Here is a 19,552-nt window from a genome sequence, read left to right as displayed (position 1 = left end):
TTCTAATGGTTCCAGTGGAAGACGAACTTGCAGGTGTTTGCAATAGCTCTATTTTTTATTATTATTTTCTAAAAGCCTATCCAAATCTGACCAAGCTCTGCAGAAGCATCTTCTCTGCAAACAGCTACTCTTTGAAGAGTCTGTCCTTAGCATACATGCTTAAAACATTTACACTCATGAGAATGTGGTGCTGATCAGGGCCTTGTGCTACCTCTTGACTGCTCCAGTTGAAGATAGCAGGGACATTGACTTTCTCAGTGATACAGATCTGTGGCTGACACTGGAACCGAGGATTGGGGCTTAGTACCTGCTCTGTTTTGGGTAACTCAAACTCCCTGGAGTACCAGGAAAGAAGGTTTTAATTAGACACAGAAAAATTCACAATAGCAATAGGAAAAGGATTGGCACGCTGCTGAAAAAATTAGATTAGGAAGAAGTGACGCAGAAGTTGAGAAGGAATTAAATTTTCATGTGAGAGTATGACTTGGAGGATCTGATTCAGGCCAGGTAGACCAAGATACAGATTTGGATTCAATGTAGAGGTGACATATAGTCTGAAGAAGGGAATACATAGCCAGGATATCTTCCTCTCCTATCTCTGTGCAGAGATAAGGAGTCAGCTCAAACCACTGGTGATAGGATCCGGCTTAGATGAAGTTTTGAGCTTAAACAGAGGAACAAAATCCTGTAAATATGTAACTGGTTGTGGAAGCAGGTGGAAATTGAGCTGAAAAACCTGATGAGTGATCCTGGGAGAAAGAAGGGTTTGTATTTACTCTCTTCTCCAAGGAACTTGCAGCACTGATTAATATTGCACATAGGCAGGGGAGGAGTATTTTCCACTGAAATAGTGCAGGGGTGGAGAAGGGTTCCAATTTGGCAAATTCAATGCCTTATTTTTTACTGGCTTTTTTACTGGTTTAAAAATCAGCTCCTCTCTATGGCAGACAGGCTGTCTCCAGGCAGGGGCACACTCTTAGCAGCCTCCTGGTTTAGATACCTCTTGACTTTGACCATACTAGAAAAAGCTCCTGGTGTTTGGACAGTTGTCAGCTAGGGAATAGGGCTGAACATCACCTGTCACCTTGTGAATAGATATAGGCCTACAGCTGGACCACTCAACATAAATCCCATAAAGTTTAAGAAACTGGAGTCTTGATTTCATCTTGCTAGTACACAGACCACACAGCAGCTGGTGGATTTCTGACATAATACACTCCTTAGGCTTGACACTGTCTTTGACACAAAATTTTGTGAGAAGGTTGCTTCCTCATCATTTGCATCTTCTTGAGAATGGATCCAAACAGGTTTTTATCTTGATCATGCCCATTGGTATTTGAAGAGTCGTTGGAAGACAGCTTTGTTTCCAAGCTCCTATTACTCACTTTCTTTATCTTTTAGCTAAAAGCTTTAATGGATCTGTTTTCCTAGAGCATTTAAGGTTGGAGGCTATGAAGAACTTCAAAGGGATTTAACAGCAGCTTTGCCAGTGATCTTGTAAAAAGACCACATAGTCTGATTAAAAGTAAACCATGCTCACAGTACTGCATGAAGCTCTGCTGATCTATTTTTACTGCATCGCAAACACAGTTGAGCAGAGGGGGAAATCCCACTGACTAAACATGACATGTGGGAAGAATGGAACATGTCTGCATCCTGTATTACCCAGGTATTCATTAACTCTCTGATAACCAGTTTAGAAAACACAAAGTGGAATGTCTCCAGCACCAGATGGTAATGATGAGGAAGAAAGCGGAGTGCAGCAGACAAGATAAAACTTGGCAGAAAAATATACACAGGAATTTCTGTTCATTAGGACAGAGATTGGAATCTGAGAGTCCTAAGTTTAACCATTCCTTTGTTGGCAGGAAGTATCTGAGAAGTGTAAGGACAAAGAAAACTTCTATCCCTGACTGCACACCTGACCCACTCTCAAAACCACCCAATTATCTAGTGATGCTGTCTCTGTAGTGTAATGCCCCATGTGTAATACTGACCAGTGAGGGTACCAGATGGATCCAAACTGTTCCGAAGTGGATCCAAACTGTTCCCATAGTTCAGAAATGTGAGCATCCTCTTGTCTCATGCAGCTTTAAATCAAGATTGATGTACATTAATAAAACTCATTTATGAAACTGCAGCATGTTCTTCCTTCGGCGTGTCCTGGATCATTACAACATAGACTCATCCTTTTCCACAAAGAATGTTCTATGAATTTTATTTTTATTTTTTGATAAACAAAAAGCAAACTTTGGCAGTAGTAGTGTGAAATTATCGGTTACCTTCAATATCTTTCTGGATGCATGAAAGTGAGACATCGGAACGAGGAAAGCATTTTCCCAAACTAATGAAAATTCTCTCTTTGAGAAAAGCAAAATTTTATTGACAGGGGTCCTATATAGGCTTTCATAGCCTCAGTGTGTAGATAGACAGATATTTTCGGAATGCATCTCCTGATGAGATATCAGGGCTGTTATTAATTCTGTCTGTCATTTTTATTGAAAGCCAAACAAATTGTACACAGTGTATGAAGAGCAAATGTAAACCTTCAGTGGCAAGTAGTGCTAAGACCCCCAGGATCAAAGCAAGCCATGATTTTCACGTGCTGTTTAATACACCATGTTCTGCCATGGTAAGAACATTGAGCAGGCATATACCATGCACTAAACAGCAAAAATACATGCAGAGCTCAGAAGTTACAGCCTTACATTTTTGTGTTATTAAAGAATGCAGCAGAAAGGGTACTTGGTCTCCTGCGAAGTGTTGTGAGACATGAAGCCACCATATGTATTAAATTCAGAGGGATCATGTGAAATAGTTCATTAAATACTTCAGCCTTTTCCCATTTCACCTTCAAGCATACATTGCTGGGCATAAGGTTTCCTATGGCATGTCCCTCCAGCTAAAGGATTTCTGGAAAAAGAATGCACTTGAAAGCAAGCAACTACAGTGCAGGTGCCACTGTTTGGTACAAGCATCAATCCAGAGATTGCAGTTACCCCAGTAGCACAAGGGAAGGCATTATTATGGAAGTTTGGGAGCACCTAAAACCAGAGATGAGCAAAATAGAAACAAACCCCAAACCCAAATACCCCATGAAGGAGCCAAGGAAGTACCATAGTCAAACCTAAGAGTGATCAAACAGGATTTTCTCAGGTCAGATGGATACGTGACTGTGGCTGTTGTACCATGATGATGCTGGAAACCAGAAATTCCAGCTCGGTTCCAAGCAGCCAGGACTACTTGGTCTGCTCCCACTGCCCTCTGGCAGGAGAAATATGGGTTCTGGCAGCCCCCAGCTCATGCACCCCTGAGTGCTGAAGACTTGTCTGAGGCTGCTGCAGAATCAAGGTGGTGATGCAGGAAGCTGTGCCCCTCTCATTGTCATCATCTCCAAAATAGGAGAAGATTGTGCGACCTAGTGCCAACAATATTCATAACATTAATTCCTGATTTAACTCTTCCATTCAAATATACAAAATATTTTATATGATAAACAGGATTTCTACTAAAGCCTTCCATAAACTGACTTCACAGGACTGTTTTTGTAATCGTTCAAGACCGAAAGAGTCAAAAGTGGGAGAAAAAAAAAGGAAATGCTAGTTTTTATGGGGCAAAAGAAAAGGAGAAAAAGTTCTTCTATTTCCAGATGTCTCACAGGACTTTCAAGTGTAGAGGGAGATATTATGACAGTAGATTTTATGATTCTTGGCTTCAGAAACACATCAAAATTGTGTTTTATCTGACATCAAAAGAATGAGCTGTTTTATCATCATCATGGTGTTGCTCAGATTACTATCAATGCAAATAAGGCAGCTATAGAGACTTAAAAATCAGAGTTTTGTCCTTAGGCTTTATCTGTGGTTTATCAGCTTCTAACCAATCAGCTCTATGAAGAGAACCAATACTGTGTTTATGTTCTGGATTAGACTTTCGTAATCATGAATGTATACAACTTCTTCCTAAGCTTGAAACCTAGATAACTTTGAGCTTTTGTCCTGTAAGACCTCCAGTTACTTTGATAATACTACACTAAAAGCTATTCCCTGAAATGATAAACTTAATTGTAGAAGTATTTCTTTCTGGTGAACATTAACATAAAGATTAAAGTGAGCATGAGGAAATAGGCCATTTATTTTACACATAATTTATTGCAGATTCTTAGCATTGCTCAACCAATGATTTAATTTATAATAATTAGGTTTTGTGGACCTCATCTAACTGGATTTCAGCAAGGCAATTTAAATGGTGCCATACAGGGCATTATTAGCAAAAGGGTCTGGCTGAAGCAGAGACAAAAGGTGCTGAAAGGGGAAGTGTCAGGGTAGAGAAAGATTGCAAGCAGTTTCTTGAGCATCACTCTTGGCCAGGCTGCACTAAATAAATTCACCAGTAACATTTGCACAAGAAGGAGGAACATCAATCAAATTTGCTGATAACATAAAGCTAGGGAGAGCAGCAAGAATATCTCACAGGAAGAACTCAGGGAGCCAATTACTGATAAATACCCTAAAGATATTTCATTATAGAAAGCTTAAGATCACATACTTAAAAGGGGATTGTGTTTCCTGAATGAGGTCTAATGGGGAGGAGGCTTGGGGGTGGGGGGGTGGGGTTTAGGGGAAAGTCTGTCATTATGGTGAAGAGTGAGAAATGTGAATTTCTAATGCAGATGTCAGTCACAACATTAATAGATGAGGGGAGAACAACTGATGTCATTTACCTGGACTTGAGCAAAGCCTTCGACACTGTCCCACACCACATCCTGGTCTCCAAACTGGTGACACATGGGTTTGATGGGTGGACCATGAGATGGATAAAGAACTGGCTTGATGGCCACACCCAAAGAGTGGCTGTCAATGGCTCCATGTCCCAGTGGAGGCCAGTGACAAGTGGAGTCCCTCAGGGATCAGTCCTGGGACCAGGCTTGTTCAACATCTTTGTTGGTGACATGGGCAGTGGCATTGAGTGCACCCTCAGCAAGTTTGATGATGACACCAAACTGTGTGGTGCAGCAGACACGCTGGAGGGAAGGGATGGCATCCAGAGGGATCTTGACAGGCTGGAGAGGTGGGCACAAGCCAACCTCAGGAGGTTCAACAAGACCAAGTGCAAGGTCCTGCATCTGGGTCGAGGCAATCCCAAGCACAAATCCAGGCTGGGCAGTGACTGGCTGGAAAGCAGCCCTGAGGAGAGGGACTTGGGGGTGCTGGTGGACGAGAAGCTCAACAGGAGCTGTCAATGTGCACTTGCAGCCCAGAAGGCCAACCAGATCCTGGGCTGCATCAAGAGAAGTGTGGCCAGCAGGTCAAGGATTCTCCCTCTCTACTCCACTCTGGTGAGACCCCACCTGGAGTACTGCATCCAATTCTGGAGCCCCTGTTACAAGAGGGATCTGGACATGCTGGAACGTGTCCAGAGAAGGGCTACCAGGATGATCAGAGGGCTGGAGCACCTCTCCTATGAGGACAGACTGAAAGGGTTGGGGCTGTTCAGTCTGGAGAAGAGAAGGCTCCGAGGTGACCTTCTTGTGGCCTTCCAGTATCTGAAGGGGGCTGTGCTGGTTTGAGGCCAGCCAGAACATCTCTTTCCTGGAAAGGGACAAAAGAATGACACACACAAACGGATTGGAGAGTGATGGAGAGTTTAAATGGAAAAGCAAATTGGTGAAACTACAAAAAACTACAAAGCATAGTGGCAAAGAACATCCTAAAGCATACAGAGTCCCTTACATAGTACCCAGAGGCTTCCCAATCCTTCCCTTCTCTCACCTGAGGGTCTACCCAAACCCCCAGGGCTCTTCCTTCCCCCCCCTCTACCCCCCCCCCCCCCACTGCTAGGCAAGTCTCAGGCTGGCCCCCCTCCATTCTCCTCCTGGCATTAGGCCTAGTCAGGCCTAAGAGGCCTGAGATACCCCCCCGGCATTACCCGATAAGAGAGGACATCTCCCATGGAAGCAGAGAGGGAAGAAAGAGGAAGAGAATGACTCTGCAGATGGCTTTATAGGGTGCAGGATTTATGGGTAGAAATACGCCGTTTCCTGTGTCCACCTCTATTGGGTGAGCACCCAGGACCCAGAGGTGTATCTCATGCAGCAGTGGCAGGGGGCACCCAGCCCAAACTGCCACAGGGGCCTACAAGAAAGCTGGGGAGGGACTTTTTAGGATATCAGGTAGTGACAGGACTGGGGGAATGGAGTAAAGCTGGAAGTGGGGAGATTCAGGCTGGACGTGAGGAAGAAGTTCTTCACCATGAGAGTGGTGAGAGCCTGGAATGGGTTGTCCAGGGAGGTGGTTGAGGCCCCATCCCTGGAGGTGTTTAAGGCCAGGCTGGATGAGGCTGTGGCCAGCCTGATCTAGTGTGAGGTGTCCCTGCCCATGGCAGGGGGGTTGGAACTAGATGATCCTTGTGGTCCCTTCCAACCCTGACTGATTCTATGATTCTATGTCTTCACTGTATCTAGAAGCTTGAGTCCAGCCCAGGCAGGTAACATTCTTAGCACTGGCAAAACCAACAGTGGCCACAGGTATATGTGAAAAACAGAAGTATTTCCAGGTACCCGTTTGTAAATATTTAATCAGAAATACTGCTCAGGTTATGCTCACAGCTTCCTTTCAGCTTAGTCTCTCATTTTTTTATTATTCTTCCTGTTAAATAATTCCTTCCCACTGGAGGCAGGGGAGAGATGCTGAGTGGCTCATCCACAATGTCGAGAGTGTGGTGATGGCTCTCTTGCTTGGCTGCAGCCAGAGACATCTCTAGGTGAGAGGAGGAATCCTGTGGAGCTAAGCTGCTGTCCTTCCACCTCCAGAGCTCACTCAGCCTAACAGTTTACTTCACAGGAAAGATGTTTTCCACACATCTGGTGTGCTCCCGCATGAAGGGTTGCTTTTCTGCCACCCACACACTTGGAAAAGTCTTTCCTGCCCTTTCATCGCCCACAATGATCCCTCAGAAGGGCTGGCTGGAGAGAAGTTCTCCCACACGATTAGTGACATTTAAGCTGTGTGTCAGATCCCTTTGCTCATGGATCCTGTTCCCACCCAACACAATAGCAAACTTTGGTGGGTGCAGGATGAAGCCCAGTGTGACATTTTCTTCCACCCTACGCTTATTTGCTGAGTGAAGCTTTTGTGAGACAATGGAGGCCAGAAAGCTCCTGTTATTCCACCTGCTTCTGTAGCCTCCGTTCCCACAGTCAGTTGACACTGCAGTGATGGAGACCTTGTAGCAGCCTTCAAGTATTCCAAGGGGGCCTGCAGGAAACACAGGGAGGGACTATGTCAGAGAGTGTAGTGATAGGATGAGGGGTAATGGTTTCAAACTGAAAGAGGGTAGGTTTAGATTAGATATTAGGAAGAAATTCTTTACTGAGGGTGGGGAAGCACTGCAACGGGTTGGCTAGAGATGTTGTGGATGTCTCATCCTTGGAAGCGCTCAAGTCTAGGTTGGATGAGGCTTTGAGGAACCTGATCTAGTGGAAGATGTTCCTGCCTGTGGTAAGGGAGTTGGAAGTAGATGATATTTAATGTTACTTCCAAACAAAATCATTCCATGATTCTATACCTCCTCTCATGCTCCTTTTCCTAGCAACAACAAAACAAGCCCTTGTGTGCTCCATTCAGAATGAACAAGACTGCAGTAAATTCAGGTAAAATATGACTTTTGGACAGGAGAATTTTGTTCAACATTGTTGATAAACCATAATCTCAATAATAAAAGCCTGTAAATTCTTGTAGATCTCTGTTGATGCATACTTATCTTTTACATGGTATCCATTATAAAAATGAAAGAAATTAACACTGCCCATTAAATGTTTGCAGGCGAACATTCACTGTCTCCCCTTAAACCACAATCACTTAATTACTGTCAGGATCTGTAGATGAGAAACAGTATAAGCCTGCTCCATGATTCAACCTATTCCCATTTAGTTCACAATCAATCCACACCCAAAACACTGATGGTTTTATCCTGGGAATAATCAGTGTTGATAATAACGTTTGGGGCATGCTAAGATGTTTCTCTTCTCTTGTTTAATCATTTACCTATACAAGCCCACACACCCTTTAACAGCAGGCACAAAGTACATGTAACCTAATAGTCACCATGCAAAATAAGAAAAAAAAAGTCTTCTGAGTGGAAAAGATCAGGTTCCTAATTCTAATGTTACTGGCACACTTTTCTTGTGAACCTACAGACAAGTCACAGCCTGAACATCTCACATGTGGGTACTGCACACCAGCCTTGGATTTGGCATTGACGCACTGATTTCAAGAGGCTCAGTGTACTTCTGCTCACAAGTTTTTCTTCTGTACCTAGTGGAACAGGGAACAGAAGTAAAAAGTATTTTTTATAAAATCACTAGAGAGATGTATATCCACCCATGGCATGGACACACAGCAACCCATTCACTAGGAATCTTGCTCCTGCAAGATGTATCTTGCTGCCCTTTCACTCTGCTCTGTCCACGCTTCCTTTCTACTCCAGGAAAGCGAAGTTTTTATCCACAGATCACTCTTTGAAAGATTCTCTTCTCAAGGTCTATGCATATTGCATTGGCACACTACCAAAACCTGTTAACAAATGGCAGATTAAGTGGAAACACAGGAAAGAATTTCAAGCATGTATTATACTTGCTTGGAGTTCAGTGTGCAACTTTTAAGATGAGGGCTGCCCTTTAACAGGCAGGCCTGGGAATTTCAGCTGCAAAAGAACTACAGATGCAAGGAAAATACCTTTCCTCTGAGAAAGAAACTTGATGATATTCTGCAGCCTTCAGCAGGCTAAGCTCACTGTGTGCTCTGGAAGAGCTTGGCGTGGTCTTTGCTTTCTTGATACCTCACTTTACATTTCCAGCACTGTTTTCTGTGGGACTTACATCATATTAGCTAGAATTTTTCTTATGTCAGCCTCTTGAAGATGCATGAGTAGAAGACTTTAATCCTTTCTATTCACAACCAAAACAGCCCCTCTATAGCCATCTGCTGTCCTGCCTTAAGAAACAAGAATAATGTGGCACTCAATTCAGGACTGCAGATTATCAGCAGTCATGACCAATTGGACAGTAAATTTCTAGTGTCATGCAGCTACATAGTTCAGCTATTTGCATTTCCTTGATGAACTATGCTGGCTGCAACACTCTTTCACACAGTTCAAATGTCTGGTTTTTGAAAAGCCCTGTTTTCAGCATCAAAGGAAATGCACTCTGAATGCAGTTTCCAAACCTGCTTAGCAATGGCCCAACCCCACTCAGTGAATACGCTGGCAAAATTACCATCATCCCAGGTGGGCCCAGGTGAAACAATGTTCAGTTTTAGCACAACAATTCTGCCCACATTATCTGAGATTTCCTTTTCTTTCCAGAAACAATCTGGAATGTTTGCATAGGGTGTACAGCAGAATGAGACTCTCCTACCCCTGATTACACAAAACTGGCTACATACATTGATCTTTTTTTTAAAAACCCGTTCTCGCTCGTATTACGGAAGCTCATTTGCCTTCAATGAAGCTGTTGAGAACATAGGAGCAGTGGATGGGAAATACGTTCCATAAACAAGGACTGAGGCTCTCAAGCCCACATGATGTAACATGCACAACCAGGAATCAGAAAATGTGTATGGTAAGCAATTTCCAAATAAAAATGCAAAACCTTCTGGCACTCCAGTGTGCCATAAAAAAAATGAGTCTGATTGTTGGCTTCAGAGGAACTTTTTTCTTACTGTATCAGGTAGAAGAAGATGGACATGATTATGACCTTAAACTGACTGGTTCAAATTTCTCAATAGTTTATCAACCCTAAAGTTAATTTAAAAATGTGACTCTTCAGTTTAATAGGCTATTTTCAGTTTTAACTAATCTGAGATCATGACTGGCTTTGGAACTGCAATAATTAAATGAAAGCTAAAATTGGCTGCTACTATCCAAAGACGCAGAGTAACTAAGCCTACTAAAAAAAAAAAAAAAAAAAAAAAAAAGAATTACTTCTATAAAAGACAGGGACAAAAGAAAACTGAAGGAAAATAAACAGCACTGAGGATATTAATACACCTGTCATTGAATATCCTTTCAAATATGTAACTGAAAGGAGACTGAAAATGGAATCCAAGTACAGTACAAATACAAGAATGTCTGCATTGAAATTCATAACTTTTCTTTATTCACTGTGATACATTCAAACAAAAGTGCTCCAGATAACAGCCATAAAGTAAATTAAAATAAAAAGGCAAAAAAAGATCATCAGATACATATGGTGATTATTCATATTTTGAAGCATTAGTAACTGCTTGTATCTGAGTGCACCAAAAGCCCACATGAGGGTCCATGTTTTTGTATGCTGCACCTATAAAAATACTAATCACAGGCAGCTCTAGCAAAAAATGTTTCTCAGAACTAGAGCCAAAGCCATCACAAAGATAAAGCACCATCAGGCATATGTGTACAAATGCCATAGTAATTAGTAGAGGGGAGGAGAGGCTTAATTGAATTAACATTTTTCTTGTGTAGCATAGGGAAGCTCTGCTTAGATACATTCCTTCCCAGCTCTGCTGCTTCACACTAGGGACTTGCCTTTGATCCACTACACCAAGCAGCACAGGCAAGCTTCAGGAGATAGTGAGAGACAGATGGAAGAGAAACTGGAACTGGAGCTAGTGTCTGTCCTCCTATTTGAAATAGTAATATTGACATGGTAGCATGACATTGTCATACAGTGGCACAACCCACCTGAGAAACTCTTTGTACATACCACATGGACTTCCCAACACTGTTTGCTAAGCTGGAAGTATTTGGCTGCTCTGATTTTACCTATAAGGGGCAGTTCTTGTTTTAAACTCTAATTCTGCTGTAGCAAAAAACTAAGTCACGTTAGTTCTCTACAGCTACCTGAAAGGAGGTTGTAGTAAGGTGGGTGTTGTTCTCTTCTCCCTAGTATCAAATGATCGAACAAGAGGAAATGCCCTCAAAGTGTGCCAGGGAAGACTTAGATTGGATATTAGGAAAAAATTCTTGACTGAAAGAGTGGTCAGGCATTAGAACAGGCTGTCCAGGGAGGTGGTGGAACCACCATCCCTGGAGGTGTTAAAAAAAGGATAGACATGACACTTCAGGACATGATTTAATGACTGTCAGGCGAATGGTTGGACTAAATGATCTTAGAGGTCTTTTCCAACTGAAATGATTTTATGATTCTATGATCTATAAGAGCAGAGCATCACTTCATAGCAAACTCAGATTACATCCTATAACGTGGCTCTACTCCAGCTACAGAATTGCTGAACTGCATTTGCCAAGAACTATTTGTAACTCAACAATCTGGTGGGGAGGAGGATTCCTGTCCCAAACAACACAAGAAATGGAAGTCAAGATGTCACACAAATTACATTGTCAAAGGGATACACTAGACAGACACTTAAAAATCTAGAGTCCTTCTACCTGGTGCATTTTTAGGTAAAACAACATGGACCTTCAACAAAAAAGGGTAAAACTCAGTAGAGTTTGCCTGCTTTGCAGGCAGCAAGTCAAATGGCCAGCAAGACCAAAGACAGGCTTCCTCTCTGAAAATTTGACTTGCTGACACAAGGTTTTCCTTAAAAGATCTAAGCAGGTTTATAACAGAAAACAAACCTCTGTCCCTGTAGACTTTCTGTAATGCATATTCACAGGAATCCTGCAAGGTGGAAGGCTATGCCCCAGCTGCTATAGAGAATAAAACCTCTGATTTGTGTTTCCCAAAGCAGGACGCAATGGCACTGCTTGTATGACCAACATCATTTCTACAGTCATGTCCTTGCAATATTAAGGTCTGTTTGCTCAAAAAGCATTTTTCTTAACTATGTTACCAATAAAATTTCAAATCACTCAGGGCAAAAGAAGGTTAGAAGTGTTATGCAGTTATTTTCCCTTCACGCTATTTGTGTGGCATTCATCTCCCACAGTGCATGCCTTGCCCTTTTCACGCTCCCTTTCTCATGCAGGAACAAAAAACTGTAATGTTTGAGTTGCAAACACCATTAAATGCCACTCTTCAGCCCCCAACAGCATAGAAATATTTTCTTTTAAAAGTTCAGATCAAAGCATTTCTACTAATCCTAGGATTTATTAAAACAAACATTGCAGGCATGAGATAGTCAACAGCGTCCCTTTTATAAGATTCTTTGGAGACAGTTCTGATCTCACACTGTTTACTGATCTGCCTCTAATTAATCTTCAGTTGCTCGGCTGCAAATTCAGCAAGACCACCTGCTTCTTCCCCACCCAGCAGATGCTGCTTTCTACCCAGTTTCAAGATGTAATGACAGCACCACACAGCCCCTGTCCTAAGAGCAAGGTGGCTTGCTTGAAGCTATATATGACATTCCAATGTTACAAGAACTATCACACATATTTGCAGCAGAAGTTTAGCCTCTCCTCAGATGAGTAATTAAAACCAGTCATTAAGTGCTTTCAAGGAGTTTCATTGTCTTTATCCTTCCCTGCAGTCAAGGTAGTTGCCTTTGATCCAGTAACAGATCTGTGCATATTTGAGGGGTGTGATGCGAACAGCTACATTGAAATCCTGTGGGGTGCCATTCATGTCCACCCACTGATGGCCTGAAAATATTCCAATAATTTTACGTTCCCATTTGTGATTCTGCCTCTTCCACATCCTGACGTACACCCCAGATCCACTCGCCCCTGGCTGGGCATCGCACTGCTGGTACAACAAGTCATATGTTTCATCTTTGACATCACAGAAACGGTAAACCAGGTTTCCTGGACGATCATTGTCATAGCCAGAGAAGTGAATCCGCCCTCCAGGCAAGTGTCTTGCTGGTGGGCTCACTCCTATTTTCATAAACTTTCTTTTATGAGGCTTCTTCAGCTCCAGCAAGGCATAGTCATAATCCATGCCAATGTCATTGGCATTGCCTTTGATCCATCCTTTAGGGACATGTGTCCTTTTCACTCGGATCCACTGGAATTTCATTTTCTCAGGCATTGCTGAGTTGGTGGTATTGGTCACTTTGCTGCCATCTTTCATTTTGGGCTTTAGAAACCCCACCCGCAGTTTCTGAGCTCCTTTGACATAACTCTTGCCATCATGGATACAATGAGCAGCAGTAAGAACATGCTTTTCAGCCACCAGCGTCCCCGTACAACCTGTAGATAGCTTCACTGATGTGGAGAATGGGTAATTCAACAAGAAGTCTTTCCCAAAAATGCTAAACCTGCTGTCATAGCCATAGATCTGCCTCTTAGTTCGAGATTTGCCTTGAGACCCATCACCGCTGTTGCTCAAAATATAGATGCCTACTTCAGTTTCAGTGAGGCTACCATTAGCATACAAGGTTTCATAGGACAGGTAGTTCTTCACTTCTTCATAAGTTGGCAGTGGAGAACTTTTGTGGCATGCTGGGCCACAGGGAGATACCACTTCCAGTCTGGCTTCAGCATCAAACTGTGGTTTGTCCAAGTTAAGGGTAGATTGTGGCAGGATAACTGGAACTCTGTAAGATGGCCAAGTTGGCTTCCACTGAGAACTGGAGGGCATCACATCTTTAGCAGCACACAACAGGAGGATTACAGTGGACAAGGCTGCCATTCTGAGTGCTGCTCTGTGGAAAACAAAAGGAAGCCCAGTTATATACCCAAACACATTGTAAGATTAATCTACCATGCTAAGCATGGCTTGCTAACCAAGTCTAATACAATAAGGGTCAAGTGATTTGATGATTTGAACAGAGCCAGCTGTCACTAAGTACTTCAGATTTCTCAGTGTTAAACCTTAACCTGTATCCTGAAACAAGTGTCCCAAGCTAACACTGAAACACAGGGCATTTAACCTTTAGGTGTGCTGAGCCACCAACTCCCAGCTCGCATCAGTGGGAACTCATGGCATTTGCACACAGTGTAAAGAAAATTCAGACTCCTTGTAAATCCAGGCATTCTGAAACCACAGCTCCTGCAAAGAGTAGATGTGTCTTACTTTGACTAGATTACAGCATTATCTGAAAGTTCTCACCTATGCTCTGACTTCACCAAGAGAGGTTTTTAAATCAACTCACACCATTTGCTGTCTTAGCCACGAACATCAAGAAAATGGTAGGAACAGGAAGACAGACAAAAGGTAACCTGAACAGGAGCTGGGTTGCAGAACATGACCACATGGGAGACTTGCTTCCCTTTGCAGCTCATGTCAGAGGAAGGTTTCTGCTCCATGTAGCATTTACTCTCCCCTAGGCTTACATGAGAAAGGGTGATACGATTACACAAAGGCAGCTAATGAAGTAAGATTACAATTCTTGAGGGAATTTTCAGTTAATATATTGGCTTATTCCTTTATAAACTCAATTAATTAGAAATGCAAACCAACCCCCCCGGGCACAGGGAGGCAAATGGGACTGTAAATGCGTTTATGAACCACAAGCAGAGTGCCTCAAACTGCAGAGAACAGTGTGCACTAGCACTGTGTCAAGAAAATGTGTAACTCCAGTTTATTTGAAAATTAGCCATACAGCTGAATCGCTGCAGGAGGCACTGCACCCTGGGCAAGAAGGCAGGCAGGATCTCCCTCACGCAAAGATTATTCAAACAAAACTTCACGATTATGTTGAGCTTACACATATTTAAAACCCTGCTGAGATAACACTGATCACAACTGCAGGATCATTCCTGAAATACCTCAAGCCAGTAAACCAAAGCAAACCACGCAGGAGATGACCACAGCTATCTAAAAAAGAAAAATCATTCCCTTCCAACACTTTTTGTAGGAGTACTCCATCCCTAAGCTCTACTAAAAAAAGACTTCAGAAGACACAGACTGATAAAGTCTAAACTCAGATATTCCATTGTTAGCAGCATCCTCTTTGACAATGGAGGCTATAACTAAAGCACACAATGTTAAATGTATCAATTGACTCAGTCAGGTTATCAAAATATTTCCATTCCAAAAAACAGGTGTAGATGAACAGAGCTGATGTTACTGATGTCCACAGAAGTCCACTGACTCTTTCAGAAGTGACCAGAGATTCTGTTGGTAATTCTTTTCATTAACAAACAGGACACATTTAAAAGGAATCATCATTTCTTAGAAGGGTTGAGCCCTTTAGAATATGTTGCTTTATACCTAATGGGCAAGCCATGCTGGGAAATGCAGGCCATTTAAAACACTAATCAGATTTGCATAACTTTGGATGTCCTGAAAATGTGAAATACTTGCTTATGTTTACAGAAAAACATCAGTTCCTCTGGTTCCTTCCACAGCCGAGATGAATATTGGATGTGGCTGGTTTTTGGAAGATATGAAATGAGATAGTTTCACATGAGTATAAGGATGGCCCAGGGAACAACTTGCTGTATATCAAATATACTTGCAGTATAACGGTGACTAGAAAAACAGAAGGTAACAGGGACAAATTATATCACTCCATCCCCACAGAGACAATATACACTAGAATAAGTCAGCTGCTAAATGTCCTACTTGTGACAGTGAGGACTGGACACAGAAAGGTTTAATGGGCTTGTAGAAGCTGAAAATGGACTAAATCAGTTATGCTGTGCATCAGGTGGCAGATCCCATCCTTAAGAGCATGTGTTTATAAGCAGTCTGCTCTCATCTGCTTCACATCAAAGTTATTCCCACAAATGACATTTGAAGCTTTCCTGAATGATGGAAACTTTTGCCTAAACCGCAGAACTCAAGCCACTTCTTGGATCTAAAAAAATCATTCATGCTAACCGAGCCAGTGCTGGCCTTTGGCTGGTTTATTTAGCTGGCAGGGGAAAATAAGAAGTGTCTTGTCAGTTGTTATTTGCACAAGCAGCAAGATTCCCTTGTGCCTGTCAGCGCAGCGACCTGATGACATGACTGCATGCATAACAACTTCTCTGCTTCCTCCAAGAGCATCAGCAGGGCTGAGGAGAGAAATTACCTCTCCCTGCAACCTGCCCTCCCTAATTTCGCCACCATCACCACTACCGTAACACCCAGGATGGAAAGGCAGTTTTAGACAGCAGAGGGCAGCCGCCCTGTGGAGAAAACAAACCAGAAGCTGGGACTTAAGTTGGTCCTCAAAAACGGCTTCAGAAGATGGTACCTGTGTCTGTACTGTGCTCTGTAAAGTAGTACCTTACTCCACTTTACATCTCAGAGCAAGCCTTCCCACACCTCTCCCCTGCTGCTTCTGTGCTACGATTACATTGCAGAGATATGGATTAAAGAGCCTTTTCATCAGCTGCAAAACTTTTCTATTATTTAAAATGTTACTAAAACTGATAAATGAAACACAGTTGTGAGTTTATGCCTGACTATAGAAGCTAAACCGTGCTCACAAACCAAGACATTTACTGAAGTCTTTAAAATTGTATTTTGTATGGAGACACAACTGATAATAAATCATCTCTGGACTACAACAAATAGAATAAATATGTCTTATTTATAATAAGATGCCAGATTAGTGGATAGTACTTCTTCTAAGTAGATTCTTCCTCTTTTAAAAAACAAATGGTTAAGCAGAAAGACAAGAGAATTTTAAAATAGTCTAAATTTAAAGAGAGACCTACCAGTTAGCCTCTTCTTTCCTTTTCCCTTCTCTTTTCCTTTTTTGCTTATAATAAAACCAAAAAGCTGCAAAAAACAGGATCCAAACTCTCTACATTCAGCTCCTTACTTGTGAGTGACCATGAAAGATGTTCTCAAACTGAACAAACTGGTAAGAAGTAAGTACTTCCCTGAGCAGCTATCACAAACTGATCCTGAATGAATTACGATGTGCTCTACTGTAGTACTGCTCTTCTGTTTCTATTTAAACTGTGTCATAAACTCACTTTGACTCAGTACAAAGCCCTGCTCTGATATCCAGCCCAGGAAACCCCTAGAAAGCGGTTTGTACATAATCACACTTGCTAATGGCATTAAAATTGTTTAGAGAATGGAAACAGTGACAGCTTCCCCGGGGCTCCCCACACTGCTAAAACACAGACACATTTTCCTGCCTGCTGTGGTATTCATGCCTTGAGATAGATGTTGGTGAAAGAGAACTGCCTTGTTCAGGATGGGCATGAACTATTTTCTAATAAGCAAGTAATTTCTCTGGAAGAGTTCTCTACTTCAGGGGTGGTTCTGATAATAGATGGCTAAATAATAATAAATCTTGGAACATCCAGTATGAAAGCCCATGAACCAAATAACAGAATGGTCTCCATTACATTTTGAAATGAAGAAAGTTTTTCCATAGTGCTGGAAGCCAGAATGATTAAAGTGGAAAAAAAAAAAAAAAGAAAGAAAGAAAACCAAAACAGCAAGAGAGAAAAACCTGCCTTAAACCAAATTATAAAGGTTATGAAGGTGAACTAAATCACTGTCAATGTCACTGCCATGCCAAAATGCCTCTGCTGCTTTTCTTATTCACAGAACTTGTTAAAACACAGCAAAAAGAACTGAGTCGAGCTGTAAGAATTACAGAAGCCTTGCTGCCATTAAAACCGAGCATCTCCATGAGCCTGCCCGCGATGCCGAGGGTGATGTGAGAGTCAGGCTCCCTCACCCGCTGAACTGAGGGCTGTGAGAAATGTCTCGGAAAACCCGAAAGACACACTCCGATACTGCCTGTTTAACACACACAGCGGGAATTTTGACACGTGTCAGCAACACAGGCATACCACAGAGGAAAGGGATCACGTTATGTGTTTACCACTTAGACCAACTCTTACAGAATAATTTTACTGCCTCCTTTCACCCTCCTTTCCTTCATTTCTCTCTCTCTCTGCACGTAAAGCAGCTTCAGTTTCACTGCACCAGAGCGAGCTGTGTTACAGGCAGACAGGGAGAGTCAGCTTGACTAAATCGGTAAAGCCGCAAGCAAGTACCCAGGGCTACCAAACCACTGGAGTGATGAGGCAGGATGGGTCCCCAGCAGGACCCCTGGCACCTCGTTCGGGCCAGAAGGCAAACAACTGCCGCAGGCGCCAGCAACCGCTTCGCCGAAGAGATCGTGCCACGAATTTCTTAAAGAACCCCCCCATCCCAAAAAATTATGTTCCCAGTCACGGTGATGAATCAAAGCAGAGAATCGCAGCGGCTCCACCGGAGAGCTGCTTCTGAAGCCTCCCAAGTGTGAAACGCAGCAAAGCCGATTTTTTTATCAGCTGTTTTCTCACCAGCGGCTCCTTCAAAGTTAGTCACCGACATCAGCCGACTGCGGTGCTCGTCGCGCCGGCCGCCCCAGCGTCCGGGACCCGAAGTGGGGACCGGCGAGAAGCCGCGTTATCCCTTTTGTTTGCCCGCCGCCGGGAAGGCGGCGCCGGGTGCGATCCCGGTGATGAGAGCGAGGTTAAAAATTAAGCTCTAGGGGGAGAGCTCGCCCCAGCCGGGACTGCGGCACCCGCAAGCCCGGCGGCCGGCAGTGCGCGGTGGGGACGGCCGCTAGCGCGCCCCAGCGCCGGGCTCCTCTCGGCTTCGCTTCCGCCGGCAGGTGAGACACTGGCCCCGGGGCACCGATGGACGAGAACAGCTCCTCGCCATCCCGCCGCCCCTTTGTCCCCCGGGTTGATTCGCAACTCGCGGCACCCACCCGGCCGGCGGGACCCGCTACTTACCAACTCCCCGCGGCGCGCCGTCTCCGGGAGCCGCTCAGGCAGGTGGCGGGGCCGATCCCATCCCTCCCGCCGCCTCCGCGGGGCTCGGGGGCGCCTCCCCCCTCCCTCCTGCCGGCTGCCTTCCCTCAGAGGCGTGCTCCGAGCGGGGCGGGGCGGAGCGGGGCGGGGGCGGAGCGGCGCCTCCCGCAGGTGGTTCCCGCCGCGGCCGGGTCTTGCTCCTCTCCGCAGCGCTCCCAGCGGCGCCACCTCCCGCTGCCCGTCCCATCGCCCGCTGCCCGTCCCACCGCCCGCTGCCCGTCCCACCACCCGCCTGCGCCCGCGGGCGGCCGCGCCGTGAAAGCCGGGAGCTGTCCCGCCGCGCAGGCTTCCCACCGCGGGCCGCCGCTCCAATGCATCATGTGGTACTTCACCTATTTTTAGGGTTTTTTCCTTATTTCCTTCTCTTTCCATTTATTTCCCGAGGAAAACCATTTTATTTTTCTTCCCCCCTCATTCTTGTTTTTATTTGAGGTGTCATGGCAGTGCAGGGGCTGCCATCCCCTCACCCCTCAGGTGGCCGGGCCACGCCAGGGCTCACTTGGAGCGGTGGTGGCACATCCACAGCCACGAGGACACCAGGCATTTTGTCCCCAGCGTCTGAGTCCCCAGTATGACAGGTCCCATCTCAGAGGGTCCCCAGGCACGGAGTGAATCCCTGGGGTCCCTCCTGCCATCGAAGGTCATAGCTACAAGAGCTCTGCAGTCTCTCGCCTGTTTCCTCATCAGGCAGATATTTGAACTGAATTGTCAGACACATTCTTTGCATAGGTTTTAATTACTCACCATTCTTGAATCTGTATAATGATATCTGGCAAGAAAAGAAGAAAACAGCCAAGAAGGCAAAAATCCTGCAATGTGTTTTAACGCCACAAGAAAAATCCACAAAAAGTTTTGCCAAAATTCCTAGCTGATCACCATTACTCCAGAAAGGAAATATAAA

The 19,552-nt window shown here is 44.1% G+C and overlaps 1 protein-coding gene across 1 annotated transcript; it reads right to left on the bottom strand.

Moving 5' to 3' along the window:
- Positions 1–10,170: 10,170 nt before the first annotated feature.
- On the bottom strand, positions 10,171–18,606 carry PRSS23 (serine protease 23). The gene is made up of 2 exons (XM_054380931.1): positions 18,574–18,606; positions 10,171–13,592 (listed from the first exon to the last, which is right to left on the bottom strand). The coding sequence occupies exon 2, from the start codon at positions 13,577–13,579 to the stop codon at positions 12,461–12,463; it is 1,119 nt and encodes a 372-aa protein (XP_054236906.1). The 5' UTR covers positions 13,580–13,592; positions 18,574–18,606; the 3' UTR covers positions 10,171–12,460.
- Between the last annotated feature and the right edge of the window lie 946 nt (positions 18,607–19,552).

Source organism: Indicator indicator, chromosome 1, assembly GCF_027791375.1.
Source record: "Indicator indicator isolate 239-I01 chromosome 1, UM_Iind_1.1, whole genome shotgun sequence".
Classification (NCBI taxonomy): domain Eukaryota; kingdom Metazoa; phylum Chordata; class Aves; order Piciformes; family Indicatoridae; genus Indicator; species Indicator indicator.
The sequence above is the reverse complement of the archived record's forward strand: the minus strand, read 5'-3'. Positions and strand labels throughout refer to the sequence as shown.